Source organism: Globicephala melas, chromosome 1, assembly GCF_963455315.2.
Source record: "Globicephala melas chromosome 1, mGloMel1.2, whole genome shotgun sequence".
In the NCBI taxonomy this organism is placed as follows: domain Eukaryota; kingdom Metazoa; phylum Chordata; class Mammalia; order Artiodactyla; family Delphinidae; genus Globicephala; species Globicephala melas.
Genome location: NC_083314.1, coordinates 109,974,876 through 110,002,166, shown reverse-complemented (window position 1 = coordinate 110,002,166; position 27,291 = coordinate 109,974,876). Strand labels below are relative to the sequence as shown.

The 27,291-nt window shown below is 32.7% G+C and overlaps 1 protein-coding gene across 3 annotated transcripts in view; it reads left to right on the top strand.

The window, feature by feature from the left end:
* The window catches only part of PKN2 (protein kinase N2), a 132,051-nt gene extending 106,474 nt beyond the window's left edge, over positions 1–25,577 (top strand). For 2 of the 3 annotated variants that reach the window (XM_030866140.3, XM_030866137.3), the window contains 14 exons: positions 1,501–1,644; positions 1,964–2,039; positions 2,636–2,810; positions 3,040–3,166; positions 5,239–5,369; positions 5,450–5,525; positions 5,604–5,695; positions 11,342–11,518; positions 16,108–16,170; positions 17,421–17,497; positions 19,515–19,657; positions 21,786–21,893; positions 22,099–22,179; positions 22,267–25,577. In XM_030866140.3, coding sequence (XP_030722000.1) covers positions 1,501–1,644; positions 1,964–2,039; positions 2,636–2,810; positions 3,040–3,166; positions 5,239–5,369; positions 5,450–5,525; positions 5,604–5,695; positions 11,342–11,518; positions 16,108–16,170; positions 17,421–17,497; positions 19,515–19,657; positions 21,786–21,893; positions 22,099–22,179; positions 22,267–22,470 — 1,674 coding nt within the window. In that variant the 3' untranslated portion in view covers positions 22,471–25,577. The remainder of the gene's footprint in view (positions 1–1,500; positions 1,645–1,963; positions 2,040–2,635; positions 2,811–3,039; positions 3,167–5,238; positions 5,370–5,449; positions 5,526–5,603; positions 5,696–11,341; positions 11,519–16,107; positions 16,171–17,420; positions 17,498–19,514; positions 19,658–21,785; positions 21,894–22,098; positions 22,180–22,266) is intronic. The other variant, XM_060303182.2, reaches the window with a different exon arrangement.
* The last annotated feature ends 1,714 nt before the right edge of the window (positions 25,578–27,291 follow it).

Sequence of the window (27,291 nt, the reverse complement as noted above, 5' to 3'; positions counted from 1 at the left end):
TAGGAGAAAGTAGACCTCTCCTTTTCTAATCTAAAATAAAGTAGTCTAAATTACCAACCCCTGGTTCAGTTATGCAGTTTATTTCCCAAAATAACTGTTTTCAAAATACTTAAAATTTTAACTTGAATGGAATATTATAGCATTAATACCCACCACTTCTAAATGCCATTTGCTGATCTTAAAATAATTATCCTCTACTCATCCTTACCCTTTCCTGACAAGTATTCTCTCCCATAGTAATTATGTGTCAGAGAGAAGCAATGAGGTAGGAAGTCCTGAGCTCATATACTCACTGCCAAGATATCTTTTTCTAGTCCTTTTTTTCTGTCTATGAGACCTTTTGGCACATTGTGTCTTGACTCATTTTTTTCATGTTCTGTTTTTTATAAGTGTTTTCTGTGTTCATTTGCATCAACTAGTTTTATTATTTAAAGTCAAATGGCTTTTTATTATGCCTACTAGAAGCTTAGATAATAAGATGCATAAGTTCACAAATTGAAAGTTTTTATATGAAAGAAGTAATTTATTACTTTGTTGAGCCTAAAGGGAAAAACATTTATCTCTTTTTGTGGGTGATCCACAAAATCCTGAAAAACAAAATAATGGAGAAGTCTTATGCTTTATAATTAAAATATATGCAGATTATGACTTATATGTAGAGGTCAATTTATGGCTTGACCTCCAGCTTATAAACTGTGTCCTACAAGTACATTTAATAATTGATGGTTAAAACCTTAAATATATTTTCCACATAAGCATTATTTTTAATGACTACAGAATGTTCCCTCATGTAGATATGGTATAATACTCTTAAGTTGTCCCTGGTTTTGGGGGGGCTTTTTTGTTTCGTTTTGTTGTGTTTGATGTTGTAATAAATGAACATTTTTCTGTATAAAACTTAGTTTCCTGTTTGCTACCTACCTACGCAGGCCCCTGTAATCACTGGTCTTATTACCCGGTGGTATTCTTTAGAAGATTAAATGACCTAACATTCTTAAAGTGTTTGGCATAGTGTGTGGCACACTGAAAGTGGAGAATAAATGCTATTCACAGACCTTTTCCTGATCAACATTGGGATAAAGAAATAAGAAGGTTTGAAATGGGTTCTTTGAGGTGAACATTGGAGTCTAGCAACAGCACAGCCTATGAAGCCAATAGGAGAAGGAAAATCCAAAAGATTGAAGCTCTGAGATGGAAAGAGTTTCGGTGGTCATTCAAATGTATTGATTGTTCCCAGTTGTGTATTCTTTATCTAAAAGGAATACCTTAACTGGAGAATGTTGGGATATGAATGTGTTCCTTTTAGTTAAAATGTGTAAGTTTGTTAAAGTAATATATAATAGAGAAACATTATAAAAGCACTCTTTAAAATAGTGCAACCGTTGTATATGTTATCTTTGTTTATTGTATTTGTATTTTATATATTTTATAATATTTTATTCACATGTGTGTCCAATGATGTGTTCCCTGTTTTCTTTATTTTTTATTTAATTATTCTAGTCACGTGAACTGGAAATTTCAGTTTATTGGCGTGATTGGCGATCTCTGTGTGCTGTAAAATTTCTGAGGTTAGAAGATTTTTTAGACAACCAACGGCATGGCATGTGTCTCTATTTGGAACCGCAGGGTACTTTATTTGCAGAGGTAATAAATGTATTTTATTAAATATGCATAACTACCATTGAAATTATATATGTAGGCAACATGATGTAGAAGTGGGAAGAGTATTAGGCTGAATGGCAGACACCTTGAATTCTTGGCTCAACTCTGCCACTAAATAGGTATGTTACCCTAAGACAAGTCATTTATCCTCTCTAGGTCTGTTTTCTCATCTAGAAAATGAGGAGATGGAACTAAATTATATCTCAGATTCTCTAAGTTTTCAAACTTGCAAGTTTATTGAATTTCGTGAACCATAAATCTAATGCTATAGTCATGTCAACTTGAATTTTCTTCACTGCAGGTTACCTTTTTTAATCCAGTTATTGAAAGAAGACCAAAACTCCAAAGACAAAAGAAAATTTTTTCGAAACAACAAGGTAATTACTGAGAAATCAAGTACAAAGTGTTTTGGTGTTATCTTAAATACTTTAAAAATGTATATACTATTTAAAAAGTGATATCCATCTTTTCTTTTTGTTTTCTTCTTATTTGTTCAATTATTTACTTCTAAATTTTGTTACGGAAAATTTGAAACATGCATAAGTATAGAGACTAGTGTGATGTGCCATCACTCAGCTTCAATGACAGTCAGGTTATGTCCAATTTTGTTTCATCTGTGTTCCATCACTCACAGCTTCCTCAGATTATTTGAAGCAAACCCAGACATCATATAGATTCATCCATAAATATTACAGTTAGTATCTCTAAAAGATAAGAATTCTGTTTTTAAAACCTTAACCACATACCATTACTAGACTTAAATGAGCAATTCCTACGTATTTATTTTTAAAACTGATTTTGCTTTTTTGCACTAGCCTTTAATAATGAATAGTTAGGAACTGGTTTTTTAAGTGACAAATATTGTTTTTTCTTCATAAGTTATAAACCGATGAATATGAATTCTTAAATTATGGCTTTTGGTAATATATTTAAAAAATACTTGTTCTGTTTTCTTTATTTACAATATCCACAGGCAAAACATTTCTCAGAGCTCCTCAAATGAATATTAATATTGCCACTTGGGGAAGACTAGTGAGAAGAGCTATTCCTACAGTAAATCATTCTGGCACCTTCAGCCCTCAAGCCCCTGTGCCTCCTACAGTGCCAGTGGTTGATGTACACATCCCTGAACTAGCACCTCCAGCTAGGTATGTGTCTTAAGATTTTTAAGCATTTCTTTTATAAAATAGTTATTGTGACATTTGTACATATTGATTACAGTGAGCCTATTAAAAGTCTCATTTTTTCCAAATAGTATTTTGAAACTAGTGCTCTGCTTACTTTTAAAACAATAAAATTGTTTGCCTTAATTGTAAAGTTATTTAAAATATATACTTTTGATTACTGCTTTTGGTGAATTGCTTTATCTTTTATAAGTGATTCTGCAGTAACCAAATTGGACTTTGATCTTGAACCTGAGCCTCCTCTGGCCCCACCACGTGATTCTTCCCTTGGAGAAATAGATGAATCTGCTGAATTAAGAGATTTGGATACACAAGGACAGGTAAGGCATTTTAAACCTTGTATAATTCCTTTTCACCAAATGAATTACCAGTAAAAGCATCATAGTGAATGAGATGTTAAAAACATCTCATTTAACATTTTAGTTAAAAAATGCCTGTGTGAACTGTGTTGTTTATGTTTCTTGTGAATGAAACATAAAAACCTCTGGATGCTCATGAGCCAGGAGAGATGGAATAGGCTGCTTAATCTAGGAGCACAGGAGCATGGCTGATATTGGATGACATGTTGCCTGAAACACTGTGCATCTTCTAACTAGGTTAACATGATTTTTGAAAATGCATGTAAGATGAAAGTAATGTATTCATTTTTTTAAATTGAAATATGGTTGATTTACAACATTGTGTTTCAGCTGTACAGCATAGTGATTCAGTATTTTTTCAGATTCTAGTTCATTATAGGTTAGTACAAGATAATGGGTATAATTCCCTGTGCTATACAGTATATCCTATTGCTTATCCATTTTATATATAGTAGTTTGTATCTGTTAATTCCATACCCCTAAATTGTCCCTCCCCCCTTCCTCCTCCCCTTGGTAAGCACAAGTTTGTTTTCTAAATCTATGAGTCTGTTTCTGTTTTGTATATACATTCATTTGTATTATTTTTTAGATTCTACATATGAGTGATATCATATACTATTTATTTCTCTGTCTGACTTACTTCACTAAGCATAATATTTTCTACGTCCATCCATGTTGCTGTAGAGGGCATTATTTCATTCTTTTTTGTGGGGGAGTAATATTCCAGTGTGTGTGTGTGTGTGTGTGTGTGTGTGTGTATACACACACACACACATTTTTTAAAAATTTTATTGAAGTGTAGTTGATTTACAGTGTTGTGTTTAATTTCTGCTGTATAACAAAGTCACTCAGTTATACATATATATATTCTTTTTCATATTCCTTTGCATTATGGTTTATCACAGAATATTGAATATAGTTCCTTGTGCTATGTTGTAGGACCTTGTTGTTTACCCATCCTATATGTAATAGTTTGCACCTGCTAATCCCACACTCCCAATCCTTCCCTCCCCCAAACCCCCTCCCCCTTAGCAACCACAAGTCTGTTCTCTATATTTGTGAGTCTGTTTTTGTTTCATAGATACGTTCATTTGTGTTTTATTTTTGATTCCACATGTAAGTGATATATGGTATTTGTCTTTCTCTTTCTGACTTACTTTGCTTAGCATGATAATCTCTAGGTCCATCCATGTTGGTGCAAATGACATTATTTCTTTTTAATGGCTGAGTAATTCCATTGTATGTATGTGTGTGCTATATATATATATGTGTATATATATATATCACATCTTCTTTATCCATTCATCTGTTGGTGGACATTTAGGTTGTTTCCATGTCTTGGCTATTGTAAATAGTGCTGCTATGAACATAAGGGTGCGTGTATCTTTTTGAATTAGAATTCATCTGGGTATATGCCCAGGAGTGGAGTTGCTGGATCATATGGCAACTCTATTTTTAGTTTTTTGAGGAACCTCCGTACTGTTTTCTATAATGGCTGTACCAATTTAAATACATTCCCACCGATAGTGTAAGAGGGTTCCCTTTTCTCTACATCTCTCCAGCATTTATGATTTGTAGACTTTTTAATGATGGCCATTTTGACTGGTGTGAGGTGGTACCCCATTGTTGTTTTGATTTGCATTTCTCTAATAATTAGTGATGATGAGCATCTTTTCATGTGCCTGTTGGCCATCTGTATGTACCACATCTTCTTAAACCAATCGTCTGTTGATGGCCACTTGGGTTGCTTCTGTGTAACTGGCTATATTGTAAACAGTGCTTCTGTGAACATTGGGGCTCGTGTATCTTTTCAAATTAGTGTTTTTGTTTTTTCCAATGTATTCATTTTTTTACCTTTTTTAGATAAGAGTAATATATAATTAATAACCATAAAAATGAATATCCAATATCTGAATTTTATTTTCTCACTCATATTTATATCAACTTTTAACATTTTTTTCTTTAACTATCCTTACCTAATAAGTTGTTTTCTGAATGTTTCTATGATTTAATGAGTGTTTAATATTTTACAGGTTTCAGAAACAGTTTTTGATACTGAGAATGACAGAAATAGACTACTTCCAAAATCTCAATCTGAATATGAGCCTGATATTCCTCAATCAGGCCTAGAATATAGTGATATTCATGAACTTGAGGACAGAAGGTAAAGAATATGTACACAGCTTTGCTACATGTTTAGTCCCATACTTTTGCCTTATTTTTGATTGACATTACTGTTTTCAGATCTCAACAAATGTTTCAGTTTAATCTACAAGACTTCCGGTGTTGTGCTGTCTTGGGTAGAGGACATTTTGGAAAGGTAATCTTTTAAATTTTCTTGGAATGCCTACAAAAGTAATAACTCACATGGGAAATAATTATTTTAATCTCATTTCAGGTGCTTTTGGCTGAATATAAACACACTAATGAAATGTTTGCTATAAAAGCCTTAAAGAAAGGAGACATTGTGGCTCGAGATGAAGTAGACAGGTTAGTTTTTTAAAAATGAAATTCTTTATTTTTCTGAAAATGTAGCTTATCATGAAAAATCAGTGTATGTATTGCAACAACAAAACTTTCTATTTTCCTAATACACTTGACCGTCGAATAACATGGGTTTCAACTGCATGGATCCACTTAAACATGGATATTTTTCAACAGTAAATGCTACAATATTACATGGTCTATGGTTGGTGAATCCACAGATGTGGAGGAACTGCAGATACAGAGGGCCGACTATAAATTATGCACGAATTAACCCCCATGTTGTTAAAGGGTCAACTGTAATAAGTAAAGAAACTAAATAAATTAATGCATAAGGTAGGCATTAATTAAATATTTTTCTTTCTAGCTAACTCCCTCTTCCCCTTCTTAAGACATTTTACTGCTGAGTGAATACCAAGGAAAGATGATGAAATGTTTAAATTAATTCTAATAAGCTTTTATACTTGGAAATTTTAAACTGTTTATATGGAATAGGAACTGTTATACATCTGTGGTTTGGTGAGGCTATTTCCTGTTCATACTACAGAAGTAATAAGATGTCATTTACAAATAATCTTCAGTTAACTGAATGGTTAATATATTTTGCTTTTGAAAATGCACCTACATCTATTTTTTGCTCTATGTTTCTGAAAATGGTATTTTTTGACCACAGCATCTTACATTTCTGGGTGTACATTGATAAGGATACCTCTGCCTCTACAATTATTAAAACGTAAGGACTTTGGGGATAATATTGTAGTTAGGTTAGAGAATATACTTTAAAAGACTATCTCAAATTAATGGAGTGGTTCAACATGGAAATTATTGTATAATAAAATGGCATATTTATTACAGAATGAGGCTTTCATTTGATATTTAGAAGCAGCAGTATTTTTCTTAAACCACCAGTTAAGGAAGCACCAGTTGATATTAATAGAAGACAGCCCTGTATAATGAGAACAGCCTGTGATTATCAGTGAGAAGACTTCTCTAGTTCTGATTGTTCCTTCTTAATTAATGATTTGATCCCAGGGCAATTCACTGAACATCTTTGAGCCTCAGTTAACCCACATATTTTTAAAATATATTTTTTGGTAATACTTGCCTTACCGAATTATATTAAGTGCCATATAGATATATCAAATTGCTATTTTTAATATTTTTTCCATGATATGGGAAGTTCTTAGAATTAGGATAGATCTTAAAAGATGCAGGTTTCTTTATATAAAAAAAATCTTTTCCTTTTGGATTTGCCTATTTGTTTTTTATCCATTTCTCATACTTCTCAATTATATCAAAATAAACTCCTCCCTGATCTAAAACTACTTAGAGAGATTTTGCATAATATTTTTGAAATATTCTGAACACTAGAGTATATGCTAACAACTGTATATTTCTGTTACATAAGTAGTTAAAGCAAACCTTTAATTACACTGTCAGTTTGTTTTAATTACAATAATAGTAAGGTCAAGTGTTTTTCTTTTCTGGAAGAATGTTTGCTTTATTCCAGATTCATATATGGTAAATTCATTTATATCCTAAAATAATAGGAGACTGGTACTACCCAGTTAATAATGGGAAAGTGGTAATTACTTGGTGGTTTATATAACTTTCTGCTACATTGTTACTACTTTGAGCCACGTCTCTGTAGGAAAAAACTTCCTAATTAAATATAGATAGAATAATATTAATATTACTATTAAAGAAGAATGTCTGGATTAGAGGATGAAGCTTTAGCCAGAACCTGGGACATTACCCCTACTTAAATTTAATCCAGCCTTAGTGAAAAGTTGATGAGTAATCTTTATCTAACTTCAGTTATAAATCCATATATTCAGTAACATAGAAGTAAAATAATCTCCAGTAGAACCAGAAAAACAGAGAAATGTAAAATTCAGAGTGAGAAATAAAACTCACTCTTAGAGGACTTTGAGGAAGGCAGCAGAAAAGAGAGCAATTAGAGGAAGACAAGAAAAAAAATTAATTTAGGAAATAAGAAAACAGACCAGCATGTTTTTAAAAGTTATATAACTTGCAAGTCTGAATAGTAAACAACTAAGCAGAAATCTTTTATATCCACTTTCTATCTCATCCTTTTAATAGATCCATAGAATTCAATGTTATTGCATATCAGTGGGGGTTTTTTTCCTATAGATGTTTCTGAAATACTTGATGTTTCTTAACGACAGTTTTCCTTTCTAAATTTTCTCTTTCTAGTGTGAATTTTATTATTTTACTTATAGAAAATTCCAAATCAACTTGTTTTTTGTTGTTATTTGGTTTGGTTTTTTTTCTTCTAGTTTTATTGAGATATAATTGACATGCAGTACTGTATAAGTTTAAGGTGTATAGCATAATGATTTGACTTACATACATCATGAAATGATTGTCAAAATAAGTGAACATCATAGAGATACAAAATTAAAGAAATAGAAAAAAAAATTTTCCTTGTGATGAGAACTCTTAAGATTTACTCTTTTAACAACTTTCATATATAACATACAGCAATGTTAACTTCATCATATTGTACATTATATCTCTAGTACTTATTTATCTTATAACTAGAAGTTTGTACCTTTTGACTGCCTTCATCCAATTTCCCCTCCCCTCACCCCATCTCTGGTAACCACAAATCTACGTCTTTATTAAGGAACACAAATTATGCACTAACTTCAAAGTAATGTAATTCATGTACAAAGATCACGTTTTCCACCTACCATTAGTAGAACTTCTTTCTGAGTGCCATCTTCCCCCACTCCTGAGTAGGAATGTTAAATGTGTGTTACTGTTATGCCTCACTCAGCTTCCTTGTCTTACCAGTTCACATTTCAAAACAACAGGATAGACTTGGAAGTATATTTTTGTAGTTGCAGAACAAAAACACAGCTAGCCAGATTTTCTATATATATCATATATATGTATATATGATTTAATCCTAAGATTAGCCTTATTAATGTTGTAATTTTCCACTGACCAAAATAACTATTTATATAGTTTTTAAGTTTCTATCATGTCTAATAAGGTACTGAAGGAAGTACACCAAAAAATGTTAGAATGGAACTAGTCACTTAGGGAGATAAAACATAAATACATTAGTTATATAAATAAAACAGATTAGATATGTTTGAGTTTAAGCTGAACAATATAGATAATCGCAGCTCATAACAGGGGGAACATCAAATGAAGGTGTGCTGGTGGATTTAGGTAAGGCCTTGTAAAGAAGATTGGATTTGTGCTGATCTTTGGCAGATGGAAGATATTTGGGAACATGGAGAGGAGAGAAATGACAAGATAGAGGAAAATGTTCTGGACAGAATGAAGTTTGAAGTTTTGAATAAGGTTGGATTGTTTCATGGACTTTTAAGGAGAATATACAATTTAGATTAGATTGGGAAAAGTTAAAGACTTACGGAGCAGCTTTCTGGTGTGCTGTATAATGCTTAAAATTAAAATTATTGTTCCTGTTGGGGTCTATAAAGATCCTTCCTCCTTTACCTAATAGTCCTAAAACATCTATCCAGCCCTCATCAATATTGTCAGTCCTCATCAAACAATTCTATGAATGGCATTAAAACCATTTTAAGAGGAATTCTGGTTAATCCTTTAGACCATTTACATGTTCAACACAGGTCTAACCTTATACCTATCCAGCTGAGAATTAGTAATTCACCCATAGTGGATTAGTAATTCACCCATAAACCATACACAGTGAAGAGGCCACGTTTGCCATCTAGTTGAGCCCAAAATATCTTGCCAGTTTGTCTTATTTCATCCGAATATTTTATCCTCATTAGCCAAAATTTAGATTGACATAGTAAATCAATTGTTTTAGAATCTGTCTTACAGATCTTGCCCAATTAGACATTGTTTTCCAATAAATTTAAATGGTGATAGTCAAAGCTGTTAACTGTTCTTCCTAATCTTCTGTGAATTTATTTCTAATAGTGACTTAATTTGTAGTAACATTTAGAAACCTTGCAAATGTATGGAGACATAAGCCCAACACTTTAGAAACAATTACAGTGGGGCTTTCTGTTTTGAGTATATGTAAAGTTGTAAACAGATTGTGTGAAATAAGAGGGTAAGAGTTCATCTAGAATGTGACCATATTAAATGGAGTTTAAACACTATTTCATAATAGCTGCATTTACTGTCAGTATTTAAAACTGAACAGGTGTTTTAGTTCATAATTCAGAATATGACTATATTAACAGAGCAATAAAAATTCCATGTTCCTTCTACACAACAGGTATACTCTTAAATGTTCATAGCAGTATAATCTGGATACCCAAACAAATGCTTTAATCTTTAAATTAAACTTTTTAAAATTAACTCTGAAGAGATCCAAAAGAAAGGAGAATGGGTCTACCTCCTTCTAACATTAGAATTTTGGTTTGGTATTTTGAAATCAATAACCAAATACACGCACACACACACACACACACACACATCTAAGGAGTTCTTTAATTTTAAAAATGAAAGCATTATTAATGCTTTTCAACAAACGTTAATGTCAATTTTTGATTCCAGTCTCAAAAACAAACAAAAATGCCTATTTTGTATTAGAAACGTAAACATAATTTAATTGGTAATAAAATACGTCTGTAGGTATATTTATTTTGATCAGGTGTTTAAAGTGTTAATTCCAAGTTGTATTTGAATAATATTTGACCTGGTTTTCTTCTGCTTTGAGGTGTTTTTTGTTGTTGTTGTTTAGATTTTGTTTTCTTTTTTTTTGTTTTTCCCCAGTTATACATACACATGTATCTATTCTTTCTCATATTGTTTTCCCATTTACGTTTTTACATAGTACTGAACAGAGTTGCTTGTGCTATACAGTAGATCCTTGTTGGTTATCCATTTTAAATACAGCAGTGTGTACATGTCTGCTTTGAGTTTTAAGTCAGGTTGATTTACTAAATATTTTCAGGGGGAAGAAGAATGGTATTTTTTGCTATTTAGTCAAAATTGTTTCAGAGTCAGTAAGTTTGACCACTGTTCTTTTAAGCAGCTTGTAAGAGTTCTTACAGGGAAACCTGTGATAGCTATAGATTTTATAGATAAATTGTATCATTCTCCAGGAGCTTCCTTGAAGTATGTTATAGAATTCTCCATGTAACCTCTTTATTTTCCAGTTAGCCTTCTAAATTAAAATTTTATGCAGTGTATCTTTACCTCTCAGCTTCATATATTATATGATAGAATATTTGGATACCATAGCTTGTGAATTATAAATATATGCTGTCCTTGAAATTGCCTTGAGCAGAAAATTTGTATTTTAAAATTATGCTTTAGGTTGCTAAATCCTTTGACCAATTCCTGAAAATTTTTCACAATTCACTCCTAATTAAGCCTTTTTTATTAACTGTTACCACTAGCCATATGTGTGCTACTCTGATACTATCAATGTGAACTTATGTCATGCTAATCATATTTAGTTTTCATTAATATATTTCTATTAAAGTTATATGTATCAAGTAGCCCAAATTTTTCAAAGCATTTGTAGCAAAACTAGGACACGTTTTATGGTTTTAAAGTTATAATGGTTAAGAACTTTGCTCATTTTAGAGTTTAGTAATTTTTAAAGAATGTTATTTCCAACTAGAACTTTAAAAAAAAATACCAGTGATTTTTAAATGTTTTCTCTTACAGCCTGATGTGTGAAAAAAGAATTTTTGAAACTGTGAATAGTGTAAGGCATCCCTTTTTGGTGAACCTTTTTGCATGTTTCCAAACCAAAGAGCATGTTTGCTTTGTAATGGAATATGCTGCCGGTGGGGACCTAATGATGCACATTCATACTGATGTCTTTTCTGAACCAAGAGCTGTGTGAGTATTTAGCATTTCTCTGAGTTTCTTCATGACTGATTTCTTTCTGGGAAGGAAAAAAGCTCTCTGAATTTTAGATTTATTTTTTTCCCTCATATGGAAAATAGATGAAGAAATAATAGAACTCCTTACTTACCTTTTTGCCATAAATAAATGTATCTATTTTTCTCTGTTGTTCATGTTGAAAATTTCATGGATTACCCTAAATCACAATTGATAATTTAGATATACAATTTAGGTTTATTTTAGTAAAATTTCTTTTTTTCCAGTATATTTTCTCCCTAGAGAATGCCATCTAGCACCATGGCTTTAAATATTAACTATACTCAAAGTACACTGTTAAGTGAAAAAAGAAAATGTAGAAGAGTTTGTATTATATATTTGTATGACATATTTGTATTTGCATTTTAAAGGGTAATTTAAAAGAGTATGTCTTAAGTGTTTGCTTGCATGTGCTTACAATACCTCTAAAGAATATAAAAGAAATTGGTATGCGTATCGCCTCCAATGAAAGGCATGGAATCCAGATATGATACTTAATAAATAACTGGGTATACTGTTTAAAATATATATTTCACTGAATGCTTACAGGATGTCAGGTACTGTGTTAAATATTTTAATTTATCACTAAACCCCTTTTTGTAGTTTTTGAATTTGATATTATATGAAGGTTTTACTTATTCAGATGCAAAAGAATAAATAATAGCAAACATTTGTGATTAAACATAATTATATATATTCTTCCCCTGTTGTTATCCCAGTTTTGAAGCTCTTAAGTGTTGGAGCTAGGATTTGAACCTAGGAAAATGCTCTTAATAGCTACACTGTATATGCAGGTGTTTACCAAATGTATATCTCCAGCCCTTACCTCTTACCTAAACTTCCAATTCCAATAACATTCAGCAGCCAACTTGACTCTTCCCTTTATATGGCTAATAAGTATTTCTTGTTTAACATCTCAGAATGAACGCCTGATATTTCCCATTTTCCCCCACCTCACCCACCACTCCCCAGCCTGTTACTCTTCTAGGCTTCTCTGTTATTAAATGGCAATACCATCTACCAGTTGTTCAAGCCAAAACACAGGAGTCATTCTTGATTCTCTTTTTTCCTTACATGCAACATCCAAATTCTACCTCCAAAACATAACCCAAATCATAAAAATCATAAACCAGTAGTAAAACTTTATTGAATTTTTATCACTTGTCTGTATTCTGACAGCTGACATTTGTGTAACATTTTTACTTTCATTCCTTTGTTTGATTCTCATAACCATCAGAAGTATAATACAGCAGATAGTAGTACTAGGGCATTAGTTCTGATGGACAGTGAAGCTTTCAGAAAAGGAGGCAAAAGCCACAAAATAATAGAAGGCTACTAATAATTAATTCCCTGCATATTTAAAAATTAATATTTAAAAATTAAAAGCAGGGCATCTAGACTACTACTACTAGCCTTGTGCTAACTGCCTTGGGAATTTGTTTTGTTATGCCTTTTCTTTAAAAAATATAAAATCCTATTCTGCCTTAACAAACTTTTTATTTTTGCTGAGAGTACAAATTATATAGTACCAATGAAACAATTAAGCCCAGTGAAATACAAGAATAAAACGCTTTATTGCAATACTTCATATCTAAAGTACCTCCCTCTAATCATTCAGATCTCACCTCAAATGTCATTCCTTTGGAGGTCTTTTCCTCATTACTTTAATTAAAATACCACTGTATCACTAACGTCTAAATCAGGCCACACTCTATTCTATTTTATATTTTATATTCTTCATAGCACTTTATACCTGAAATCACCTTATTTATTTTTTACATTTTTATTGTCTGTCTCCCCTCACTAAAGGGGAGCAACAAGGACTATGTGTATTCTATGTACTAGTGGAACACCTAGAAGGGTGACTCACATATGCTAGGCAAACATTGTATTCTTATTGCTTGAGACGAAGGAATCGAAATTAATTTGAGTCCTAGCTTTGCTGTGTTCTGGCTATGTCGCTTTAGATAAATTAGTTACTCTTTCTGAGAGCTTCATTTTCTGCTTCTGTAAAATATTTATCTTAAAGGTTTGATTTGATGATACCCAGTATACCCAGTTATTTATTAAGTATCATTAGGACAATCTGTTTACAAATAATGGAGCAAAAGAGAAATCAGGTATTTTTATGATTGTTACAGTATTGTTTTGCCACCAAAATAAGTTTGCTTAAAAAAAACTACCTTAAGCAATTTTAGAATCACATTTGTTTTAATGGACTTAAGCTAAATCTTTTAAACTTATGATAAATAATTACATAAGATCTAATGTATAATCAAATATTTATAAATAGTTGCATTTAAAAAATCTCCAAATTATGGTTCCATTTTTGTAAAAATAAAGAAACACAAAACATATCTACATGTACACGTAAATGCATTCTAAAATTTGAAGGACATTCACCAAACTAACAAAAGTAGTTACCTTTATGGATAGTAGTGGCATCAGGGTGAAATGGAGATGGATGAATGAAAAATTGTGCTTTAGGGTAGGGGTATTATGTGTATTTTATAGAGGAAATATCCATGTGTTACTTGTAAAATTAAGAACTGATTCTCCGAAGTGTCTCCTTATAGGGTATTCTACACTGAAGACAGATCTGCATTTTTTAATTCATTCATTTAGTTATTACCTACCTCCTTATTCAGTAAGGCTATTGTGTATCAAGCATTTTGCTAAGCATTTAGGCTAAACACTGAAAAAGACAAACATGGTCCGATCCCTCAAGAGTTAATATTCTAGCTGGGTTGAAGTTTTTCTAAGATCTAAACCTGTTTATCCAATTTCTAGACCTCTTCACCTGTCCCAAGGCAATTTGAGGTCAATATGTGTAAAGGCAAACTCACTTTCCCCACAAAACTTTGGCTACTTCTGTATTTCTCCACCTATTCATTACAATAAAAAGGAAACCTTGAGAGTTATCTTCATCTTTTCCCTTTCCCTCATCCTTTATAGCTAATGAGACACCAAGTCCTATCATGCTCGTTTTAAAGTTTCTCTTGAATCCATCTCTTATTCTCTTTGTTGCCACTACATTAGAGGTACTCATGATCTTTCATCTGTACTATCATTTTAGCCTTATCTGTTCCTTTTCCCTCTGGATATCTACCTACTTCCACTCCACTTCATACTACTATCAAGAAAGTTCTCTAACATAAATCTGATTATTCTGCCCTGATTAAAATTGTTTGATTTGCTATCACTAAGAGAAGAATTTTCAGTACAGGCATACCTCATAGATATTGCAGGTTCAGTTCCATACTGAAACAAACATCATAATAAAACAAATATAATAAAATGAGTCATGAATTTTCTGGTTTCCTGGTGCATATAAAAGTTACATTTACAGGGCTTCCTTGGTGGCGTAGTGGTTCAGAATCCACCTGCCAGTTCAGGGGACATGGGTTCGAGCCCTGGTCTGGGAAGATCCCACATGCTGCGGAGCAACTGGGCCCGTGAGCCACAATTAACTGAGCCTGCGCATCTGGAAGCCTGTGCTCCGCAAAAACAGAGGCCGCGACAGTGAGAGGCCTGCGCACCATGATGAAGAGTGGCCCCTGCTTGCCACAACTAGAGAAAGCCCATGCACAGAAACGAAGACCCAACACAGCCGTAAATAAATAAATTAATTAATTAAAAAAAAAAAAGTTACATTTACACTATACTGTAGTCAATTAAGTGTTCGATAGCATTATGTCTAAAAAAACCAATATACATACCTTAATTAAAAAATACTTTATTGTTAAAAAATGCTAACAATCATCTCATCCTTCAGCAAGTCGTAATCTTTTTGCAATAATAATGTCAGAAATCACAGATCACCATAACAAAAATAATAATGATGAAAAACTTGAAATATTGAGAGAATTACCAAAATGTGACACAGAGACCTGAAGTGAGCAAATGCTGTTGGAAAAATGGAGCCCATAATGTTACTCCATTCAGGGTTGCCATAAACCTTCAATTTGTAAGAAAACACAGTTGTCTGTGAAGCACAATAAAGTAAAAACACAGTAAAACAAGGTATGCCTGTGTTCATAATATGACATTCAAGGTCCTTCTTGATCTCAGGCTATCTTTTCAGCTGCATCTCCCGCTACTTCTTCCTCATCCTTTACTTCAGCCACAACAAACTCATTATGGTTGTCAAACAGGTTATGCCTTTTACACGCCTATTCCTTTCCCTCTTAGGAGCATACCCTATATTTCCCATACAAAAGTTCTACCTTTCATACCGTCCTGCCTTTATGATGGCATATTGTACTTTCTTCGAAGAACCAGATCAAATGTCTACCCCAAGGGCTTCAATGACTCCACCAGGCAAAGTTAATGGCTTCCATTTTAGAGACTGCATTTTTCTTATTTTTAAATTTCACCCCTAATATTTAGCACATATCTTACTTATATTTCTGGCACATAGTAAGGACTAAATAAATACTTGTGAAATTAGTTAACTACAGAGTTCTGCTTTGAAGCATAAAAGTATAAACTGGGATTCATGAGTAGTGGAATTTATTAAACTTCTTTTGATTTAATTCTTAAAACAGATTTTATGCTGCATGTGTAGTTCTTGGGTTGCAGTATTTACATGAACACAAAATTGTTTATAGGTAAGTAAAGTTTTGATATTTTCTAATTGCTTATTTTGATATGAAGTAGAATTAAAGATAATTAAGAAGGATATTTTGTTTAACCAGCTTCTTAATTTTCTCTTTTGTATGATAACTGATCACTAAAAAAGTTAAACTCCAATTTTGAAAGACACGGTTAACACAATAATTAATGATAAATTTCTTTGTTACTGGTCCTCTGCCCATTACCTAATTAGAATAGTCAAATTATAAGTTGACCTATGATAACACAATTTACCAACAATATTCATCCTGGTGAATACTTTATATTCAACTGATCCACTTGTGCCAGATTATAAAACATCACCTTGCTTCCTTCATTAAGCCTTGCTGTCAACTAGACAGTGTACTTGGTGACATATCTGATTTATGTACTGGCACAAACTCCTTACCAAATTGCAGACTAGTTCGAAATAGTTCATAGCCCAGCAATTAGTCTATGGTTAACACTTTGAACAACATTGCTCTAGATCAGACACATTATGGGAAGGCCAGTAAGAATTAAAAGACTGTAAACATCAGTTTATTCAAACATCTAACAATGTTTCCAAGATAACAGTTTCCTAATGGCCCTATTTAACTTAAAGAATAAAATATTTTCAACTTAATTTGTAATCATTTAATATGACTTAATAGCTTCCTCTTTATTTTGAATTATTCTCTTAGAAGGTTAAACCTGCTCCCTTATACCTTACTTATACTGTTTGTTTGATAATTCATTCTTATGGATGGCGTGTAGGCAAACTTCAAAGTTAGTCCAAGTCCGAGAGCTCCCTGATGGTCTTGTGCTTTGGATTTGGCTCTTTCACTGCCGTGACCCAGGTTCAGTCCCTTGTAGGGGAACTGAGATCCCCACAAGCTGCGTGACATGGCCATTAATTAATTAAAGAATTAATTAATTAATTAAACTTGAGTTAAAGATCCATGAACTCCTTCTGAGCTTTAAAATATATATTTAAATAGATCAAACATTTCTCTTTTAGATACATTCTTCCTTTTCTGCATAACGGGGAAAATATTCAGAAATTATTTTTTGTAAAGTAATAAACTTGCCAAAAGGAAGAAAATGAACATTTGTAATATAGTATTTAAATCTCAAACCATAACTTGAAAAAATTCATTTTTAGTAAAGAGAAAGTACGGCTCCTATTAAAATGATATTTTTATTATATTATCTACTGATTTTATTGATTTTTTTTTCATTTTGCATTTTTTTTTATCCTGAACAGAGATTTGAAATTGGATAACTTATTGCTAGATACAGAGGGCTTTGTGAAAATTGCTGATTTTGGTCTTTGCAAAGAAGGTAATTGGGTATTTTAAAGTGCCTTTTCTAATAGATTACTATTCCTTTGTACTTTGGAAGTTTTCAAATTTGTCTGTGGAGAGCAAAATGTATTTTTTAATTTATTAAAAATTAAACTTTAACTTATTCTTTATTGAGACTTACAGGTTGTTCATATAACCTAATTATCATATTATTAAGAATTTATTCTGTGAATATGAATAAGGTTAGGTTTTCAGAAATCATAGTATAAAAATAAGATTCTCTTTGTATGATTAATAATTCTCTCTACTCTAAGAAAGCATTGGTTAAGCACCAAATTTTTTGCTTTGCTGAGATTGTGCAGAGTAAATTATGCGTGCCTAAAAACTTCTCTCCTGCTTCTTAAAACTTTTAACATTTAAAATAGGAAAAATATATGCATATGCCTCAAGAATCTTTTATGTACCTATACGTGTGTGAGTCCACACACAAACATATGTAAATAAATATGTAAACTGGGGAAATTTGAATCAAGAGGTAGCATAAGAAAATATAAAGAGCATGGGCTTAGGCACCACACAGTCCTAAGTTTGAATCCTGGCGCTGCCACTTATTTGCCCTGTGTCTTTGGACAAGTTACTTTTAACCTCATTGAGTCTGTTTCCTTAGCTATAAAATAAATATAATCCTTCTTGTTTAGGAGTATTATGAGAATTAGAGATAAGTATGTAAATAGGTACACTTAATACACTGTATTGTAGCAAACATTGTCTGTCTCCCCCTCTACTCTGATAGCTTCCTGTTTCTTATTCAGCTTTCTTTCCATAGTATATAGTATAGTGCTTGGCACAGCTTAAGTATTCAGTGAATGCTTAATTAATAAGTAATTGGATGAATTAATGAATGAACTTTATAAATCTGTGTCCATCAGTTACCAACTGACCTCCTAATTATTGAATCTAATGAAAGTTTTTTTTCTTTTTTTGGACACTATTGACTTAAATGCTTTTGTTCCTCTAGAGTCTGGCCTTAGCCCATTGCTTTTCTCAGGTAGTTTTTAACTAGCAACTATATTCTAATGATTTCCAAATTTATTATTTCCTTTCCTGACATATATAGCCAACTATCTACTAGACAGTTTTACTTGGTCAGCAGGTACCTCAAACGCTGCACAAGCAAGTTTCTTTTCCTCAGTCTCGTTTGAAGTTGATGGTGCCACAATCCTCTCAATCTCCCAATTTGAAAATGTGGAATTATCCTGGACTCTCTCCTCTTCACTACTTTCTACATCCTGTTAATCACCAAATTGTGCTGACATCTACCGCCTTAATATTTCTTAAGTTTTTCATCTTCCCTCTACCTCTGCCAACCATCATCTTGTTTTGAAAAGACTACTTTAATAGCCTTTTAACTTTTCTGTCTCTGTTCTTTTTCTCCCTCAAATCAGTCTGCCATGTAATTGCTAAAATGCAAAAGGGGCACATATAAATACAAATCTGACCATGGTACGCCGCTACTGAAAACCTTCAGTGGCAAAGATGTGATATACATTGCCCTTCCTGATCTGCCTGCCTCCTTCTCCAGCCAAATCTCTTGTAGCTGTCTGCCTAGTACTTTCTGTTGCAACAACAATAAACTGCTTACAGTCTTTGTCTCTCCACCACTATCACTCATCTCAGCTCTATTTGCTGACTAATGTCTGCTCATCCTTCACTCAACTCAGGTGTCACCTCTGCAGATAAGTTACCTGAGGCTCCTCTCCTCCTATCCCAACTAACAAGTCAGCTTTCATAAGATGATGTGTATAATGTGCTTTTAGCAGTTTAGAATACAATGAGACATTTTCTTCAATATGTAGAATGTATATTTGACTAATTTATTACTAAATTTTGAGAAACATATTTAGAAAACGAGTTAGCTAAAGTCTTTAATGTATTTTGAGTTTGATTACCATGCACAAATGTACACCTTTAATTTTGCTTCCTAAGGATATCTTCTAATTTTTTTGCCAGATTTTTTTCTTTGCTAACAAATATTTGAATTTTACCTTTTTCAGGAATGGGGTTTGGAGATAGGACAAGCACATTTTGTGGCACTCCTGAATTTCTTGCCCCAGAAGTATTAACAGAAACATCCTATACAAGGGCTGTAGATTGGTGGGGCCTTGGCGTACTTATATATGAAATGCTCGTTGGTGAGGTAAGCAGTATAAAATAGGTAAAAGGGAAACGTGATTGAAAGAACAAAGCATGTCACTTATAAAACCACTTAATATGTTTCCTGCGTAAGTAGAACTTAAGCTTAATAAATATTTATATATATATTAGTAATTGCCTATGATCCTATATTACCTTCACCATCTTTTTTAGATTTTTATATTATCTGTGGAATGTTTACCAATGCTTCAAAAATAGTTTCTTATATTTCAGTGTTGCTCTGGTTACATTTTTAAACACAATCACACATAACTGATTGTTTCATAAGAAATAGAAAGCAAGAAGACTGATAAAAGGAATGTACTCTGTACCTGTAAAGAAAGGTCAGCTATATATTAGTCAAAAATAAATGTTACCTTCAAAAGCGATACAGTAGAATTGAAAAGATTAACATTTTTTTTCCTACTATTTTCTTTAGATTAACTTAAAATAAATTTCTGGGGGTAACTTAGTTGTATACAGAAATTGTTACACTTAGAAAACAGTGAATTATATCTAATTAATAAAGCAGTAAGAAGAGACTAATCTATTTTGTTATAAATTTTTGGAAATGATAAATTAGGGTGGAATTAAAAAAGAGTAAATATTTAGACAAGTAATTGAAAATTACTTAGATGGGTTTGATGATCTTGAGATGCAAGAAAAATTACCTTGCATTGGTTCATTGTTCTGCCGTTTCCCTGATGCCAATGACCAACCTTGAACATTCTAGGCATGAAAAAACTAGTAGCTGAATGATGAATGACTAAATTATTGAATGTCAGACATTTCTGAAGTTTTGCCCTGTGATTGTCATTTAGTGGCACTTATACCAAACAAGTAAATAAATGAATTTAGTTCATCCAATGACAGTACCTTTTGATATGTCAAATTGGAGTGGAAACTTGGAAAAGGAGGAAAAGAAATAGCAAATTAAAACGTTTACTGTGTGCTAGGCACTATTCTATGTGCTTTATAAGTATTAGCTCATTTCATTTTTCAGCAAACTTTAATAAGCTCAATAGTAGTCTTATGTTTATCTCCACATGCATAAATAGAGACACAAAGAAGTTAATAGCTTGCTTAAAGTCACACAGCTCTCATATGGTAGAGCTGGGATTTTAACCTGTCTGTAAACCATTGTGGTTTGCTGCCTGCAGGATAGGGTATTTAATATACCCAAATTTATTTCTTTTCTTAAGACCATGGGTTCAGATCTGAATTTTTCACCTCTATTTAGAAAAGCATAAAGATGGAAAGATATATTTTATCCCTAATCCACAGTGGTCTTTATTTTCTGTGAGTGCCAGAAGTACTCATACTAGTTGTTTCTGTAAGCTCTGACATACTTGAACTTTTTTTTTTAATAGGTTTATTTTATTTATTTACTTATTGATTTTTGGCTGCGTTGGGTCTTTGTTGCTGCATGCAGGCTTTCCCTAGTTGCGATGAGCGGGGGCTGTTCTTCGTTGCAGTACGTGGGCTTCTCACCGCGGTCACTTCTCTTGCTGTGGAGCGTGGGCTCTAGGGCGCAGGCTCAGTAGTTGTGACACATGGGCTCTAGAGCATAGGCTGAATAGTTGTGGCGCATGGGCTTAGTTGCTCCATGGCATGTGGGATCTTCCCAGACCGGGGCTTGAACCCGGGCTCAAACCTGTGTCCTCTGCAATGGCAGATGATTCTTAACCACTGTACCACCAGGGAAGTCCCGGCAGTTACTTCTAAGTGCAGTCATTATGCCTGCAGTCTCTAATTGTGTTTTGCCACCATTAATTTGCTGTTGACTGTGAAATTCAAACCACATCCATGTCTGATGTATTTCTACAAAGTCTGTGCTTCCCTCTGTAGTAACATGTATTACTGTATTTGCCTTACCCATTTCCTTCTGTCTTTCCACAAGAAGATTTCAATAAGAGTATATGGTGTATCCTCTGGTTAGTAGTTACCTATCTATTGTGTGTCTATTGTGATTTCTTGTAGTCCTTATTTGATGTTTTGGTGGGTCTGTTTTTTTGTTTTTCCTTTTTCTTATTTTCCTCACTATCTGGTTCTTGATTGTACTTCGGAACTTTGAATAGATGATTTTACTGTATTGAAACTCATTTTGACTGACTCAAGGATATTTCTTCTAGTCTCCCTTTCCTGGTGATGATGAAGAGGAGGTTTTTGACAGTATTGTAAATGATGAAGTAAGGTATCCAAGGTTCTTATCTACAGAAGCCATTTCAATAATGAGAAGGGTAAGAATTAATGATTTATAAAACTACTGAAATTTTTTAAAGAACATTTCCCAGTAGAATTTTAGAAGTTGTTTTTCAGGTATAGATGTTGCATGGTTTAGACAAAAACATACCAAAAGAAACATCTAAAGCTTTGCAAGTTATGAGAGTCCTTGTCAATGAGTCCCTGGTCTTATATTAACTTTCTTCCTTTATATTGTGTTAGTTATTAAGAAGAAATCCTGAGCGGCGCCTTGGAGCTGGTGAAAAAGATGCAGAGGATGTAAAAAAGCACCCATTTTTCCGAGTAAGTATGAAAGTTTAAAATTTTTTATGAAACTGTAGCAATTAGGAGTAGGAAACTAAACTGGTCATTTTATATTTTGTAATCCAGCTAATTGATTGGAGTGCTCTGATGGACAAAAAAGTAAAGCCGCCGTTTGTACCTACAATTAGAGGGCGGGAAGATGTTAGTAATTTTGATGATGAATTTACCTCAGAAGCACCTATTCTGACTCCACCTCGAGAACCAAGGATACTTTCAGAAGAGGAGCAAGAAATGTTCAGAGATTTTGACTACATTGCTGATTGGTGTTAAGTTGCTACACAATGTGAAACCAAGCAGACTGACTCATAAGAAGACCTCCTAAAAATAGCAACCCTTCATTTGCTCTCTGTGCCAACAAAAGCTTCTGAGTTTTTTTTAAACATATGAAGATGTGTTTAAAAATACTATTCTAATACCTTCTTGAAAAGTGGCTTCTCAGTGTATTTTCAACGTAAATCTGAACACTGGAAACAGTTTCATGGAGTTTAAGCTGAATGAACATCGGCCATGAAAATCTATCAGAAATGAATACTTTTGGATCAATAGTCTTATTTTTTAAAAAAAGGAAGAAACAAAAAAAACCACTCTTCTACAGTCCCTAGCTTTGCTGTACTCCTGTCTTAAATGGAAGGAAAATTAATCAGTTAACTTTCCTTAGCTGTATTTTACAAAAAGAGGAAAAAAGGGCTTGGGATGCTATTACTATTCACACATAGTATGATTCTGTTTGAATAAGGCAAATGCTCTTATTTTTGTAAAGAAATTACTGTAATATCAAAAAAATTAGTTTGTGCACATTTTGGGGCTTTTTTTCTTTAAAAGAATGAGTTGATGTATTATAAATTTTCTATATTTATTAGGAGAAAATTTTTATTGCCTTATCTTTACCAACCGTGTAACAGAGCCTCATAGCTTTCCAACAGAGCTACTTGCCAAACAATTATGTTTATTAAACCAACTATGCTGAAACAAACAGGAACAACTAAACATCTACATTTACTTAAAATTTTAAGAATGAGGACTTACTATCAGCCTGAACCAAGATACTGTTACCTGTATGCATTCCCAAAGTCTAGATACTCAGTATGTTCAGTCATACCTTTTTCCCAAACCAGTGAACTGATTACTCCTTTTTTTGATATTGTACATTTATCAACCTAGTTCATCTTGTTCTTGTGTCTACTGTAGAAGGGAACTATATCTTTGTTAAAACATAGGGATTATCATTGTATACATGCTGTGAACATGTATATGTGCAAGTTGTAATGTATTCTATGTTGTAGGTTTATTATTTAATTTCACCACTTCATCACTTTTGTACAGTGGCCAAGCAGACACCTCAGACTCCAGCATTTACGTTAAGTGCATTTGTACATTTTAGGCCACTGGATCCAGATTTTATATTGGCAGTTACTGAGGGCAAAAGCAATATTTTATAACAGAATGTATAAATATTTTTGATAAAACAGTCTATATTTTATAAAAATTATTATAACACTAAAGCTGTACCTCAAAAGTCTCAAAAATAATTTGATCAAATACTTTTTTACAACTCTTCAGAGGATCCATTTGTGGCTTTTTAATGCTCTTATAAGGATAGGGAAGTCTTTCTGCAAGCCATGACTTTTCTACTTGCCTGGAGTTTTGGGTTTTTTTGTTTTGTTTTAATTGTTTTCCCTCCTAGTCTGACTTTATTGTTTTTCCCTAGTTCAGTAATAACATCTTTGATTCTGTGCTTAGCATGTTAGGGCCATCATACCTCAGGAATAGCAAGTTGTTAACTAACCATACTGAGTTAACCATTTAATCACTATGATCTCATGTCTCAAAAGTTGTTCAAGTTTAAATCCTATGAGAAAAATGAAAGCACATTGATTTATAGAGAATTAAGCTTAAAACATTTATGAATATTTCAGCCTTGCCAGGATGTTGGCATGTTTTTGCTATACTCTGAGAACAGTTAAATTGTTCAGAGATAATTCCTGTTTCCTTACAAATTGATTATTACCCATGATCCTTTGGGGGAAAATCTTACAGGAAGAGGGAGCAGCAATATGTTGTTTAAAATTCTTTTAAAATGCCAGTTAACTTCCTTGGTGAAGGACAGTAGAGGATCTTAGCTTAATTGTCTGGTTTTAATGTAAACAGTGTTAACACAACATTAAAAAAAACACTAAATACTTTTGAGGTACAGTCTGCTCACCTTTTCTGGTTCTCAAATATGCATAGAAAGCAATGTCTAAAATAGGCGTTTAGCATTAAAAACTGACATAGCATTTTGTAACTACACAGTGTACAGAATTTTTTTTTTAATTGAAGTCAATCACTAAAAAAATTAGAGGGCAGGGTATATTCACTAATTAAGCTGAAGAAAGCACTAATTTTTTTCTGTAGTTTCAAAAATATATATATTTTAGTCAGATTAAAAATTTTTAAACTCTATAGAATGTAAATATATTTTGTTATTACTGTATGTGTAAGTGACTGCTCAAGCACTTTGTAAGGAAATTAAGATATTTTAGAATGGTACACTATGCATTCAAATTAAATGTGCCTTTATGTCATTTTAAGAAAAAGTGTTTTGCAGTCATAAATTACCACAAATGCACAAATTAAAGTTTATTAGATTGTAATTTGTAACTTTGTTTTTAAGTATTATTTCCTTTTGGAAACTTCCTATTGGTCAGAATATGTATTAGCTTTCCTAGATTCAAGATCTCAAAGACTAGTTAACTTTAGTTAGCCTTCTTGCAGGTACTTTTTGTCCTAGGGAAGGGTAAAATCATTAAGAGTCAAACCAAATTGTCTACTTCACTGGTAACAGTGGGGAAATTTTGCATTCTGTTCCTGTAAGTTTAGTAGCATCTTTCATTCAGTGGTTACTTATGGGACGTCTTCTGTGTGCTAGACACTAAGGATAGAAAGGTGATAAAAAAAGGCACCAAAGTCTTCATAAATGAAGAATGGTAAACATTAATGCTAAAATGCAAGCACTAGTACTATATGTACTTTTCTCTTGTTTGAGAATAACTTATTTAATTTTAGAATCTGACCTTTCAGAAAATAGGTAAATGAAAACAGAATACTAGCTATTTTATAGTCATCTTATTCAAAAATTACAAATGGAATATTTCAGAAATGTAAAAAGAACCCTGCTATCTCTGTGACACAGATTAAGGTCATAATGTAATCACCATTGTATGTTGACTAGGTGAAAGCTGCATTATAGATTCAAATCTAACAAAATTTTTACAGGTGCTGCTGATCTTCCCAAAGCAACTGAGGGTGAGTATGAGAAACCCAAAAGAACAAATGCCGGATCATATTTTTAATATAGAATTCTTGTTTACCTTCTAGCTATCTTTTGAGATCTAGTGTTTCTCTGAGATATAAGCTTTATATGTATATACATATATAACTACATGTGTTTATAAATATATGTATGTAAATATATACATATATAAATAGAGGTAAGTTTGTAAAGTAACTTCTAAGTGTCAAAAATCTTGTGTAATTTCTTCTAGTATCTTGACTAAGTAGAAACTCTCAGACATCCAGTACGAAACATAATTTGAGTCATTGCTGGTCTCATTAAAGATAAGAGTGGTCTCTGGCAACCCCTCACCCCAAAGTAAGCAAACAAACTTGAGCATGAATCTGCACACACTAGGGCTTCAGCACCTAAGAGTTAGGGAATATCCAAGCACAAAAGTGAGAATACTCAGAGGTTGGGATGGAAGCTTGAGTCCACAGATTAGGCCAGAGAAGTAGGAAGTTGGAGAGGATAAGAGCCAAAATGGCAGGGAGCTGACTTTGGAAATGCAGACACCCAGAAGTGGAGTTGCCAAGGATGGATTTCTATAGCAATACCTTTATGAGGATAACACACCTTGGAATTGCAGTAGAACTTATATGTTCTGTGCTAAAATTCTCTAGAGGAGCTCAAGTTCTACTTTGCAGATCACTCTCCATCTACTAGTAGAATCAAATACTTTCTCAATGAAAGCTTTCCTGGATGGAAATATATAGGATTTCAACAGGTTAAGATCAAGTAATACACTATCACAGATCACCAAATACATGAGAGACAGCAAGTTATCTTGAATGAAGCCAATAAAAATAGTAAATATAGACAGCCCCTCCAAAAGATTGCAAATATTAGAATTCTCATATACAAAATTTAAAATAACTATATAAAAAAGTTTATATACCTAAAATTTACCAGGATAAATATGTAAAATGAAATTTGAAAGGAATTAACAAACATTTTTTAAATCCAAAAATTAAAAAAAATATATAAATGACCAAATTTGAAACTCAGTGGAAGCATTACAGCAGATTACACAGGTGAAAAAAGAACTGGAGAACTGAAAGATACATCTGAAAAATAATCCCAAGTAAATCAAATAAAGAGATAAGGAAATGGAAGATATCAAAGGAAAGTTAAGAGATATGGAAGATGGAAGGGAGACACAATTGGAATAAATGGAAGAGAGGCAATATGTAAAGACATAATGGCTGCAAATTTCCCAGAGAAGAAAAATATTTAATAAGTACAATATTCTCCATACAGAATAAATATAAATTTATGCATAGAATCATTGTAGTGAAACTGCAGACCACAAAGACAACATTTTGAAAATACCCAGGGAGAAAGGAAAGACTAACAGCTAACTTTTCAATAGCAATAATAGAAGCAGTGGAATATTGCCTTCAGAGCACTGGAAAATAAAATGTCAACCTGAAATTGTGTAGGACGTAAACTTTTTTTAAGAATGAAATCAGTTAAAATATTTTTTAAAGGAGGGTTTATGATCAAGGTCCTACTCTAAAGGAAGTGCTTCAAGAACAAAGAAAATGATCCCCCAAGATGATCAAAGATACAAAAAAGGCTTGTGAGCAAATAAAATGGTAAACACTTAGGTAAATCTAAATAAACCAAATCCATACATAGAAGCCTTTTTTTTCTATGTTAAGTCAACAGAAATTCTGGACAACAGATGTAAGAAAATTGAGATAGAGAAGATCAGAGCTAAAGTATTCTATTGTGTTGTTGGGGTGTCTAGGTCTTTTTTGTTTTAACATCTTTAT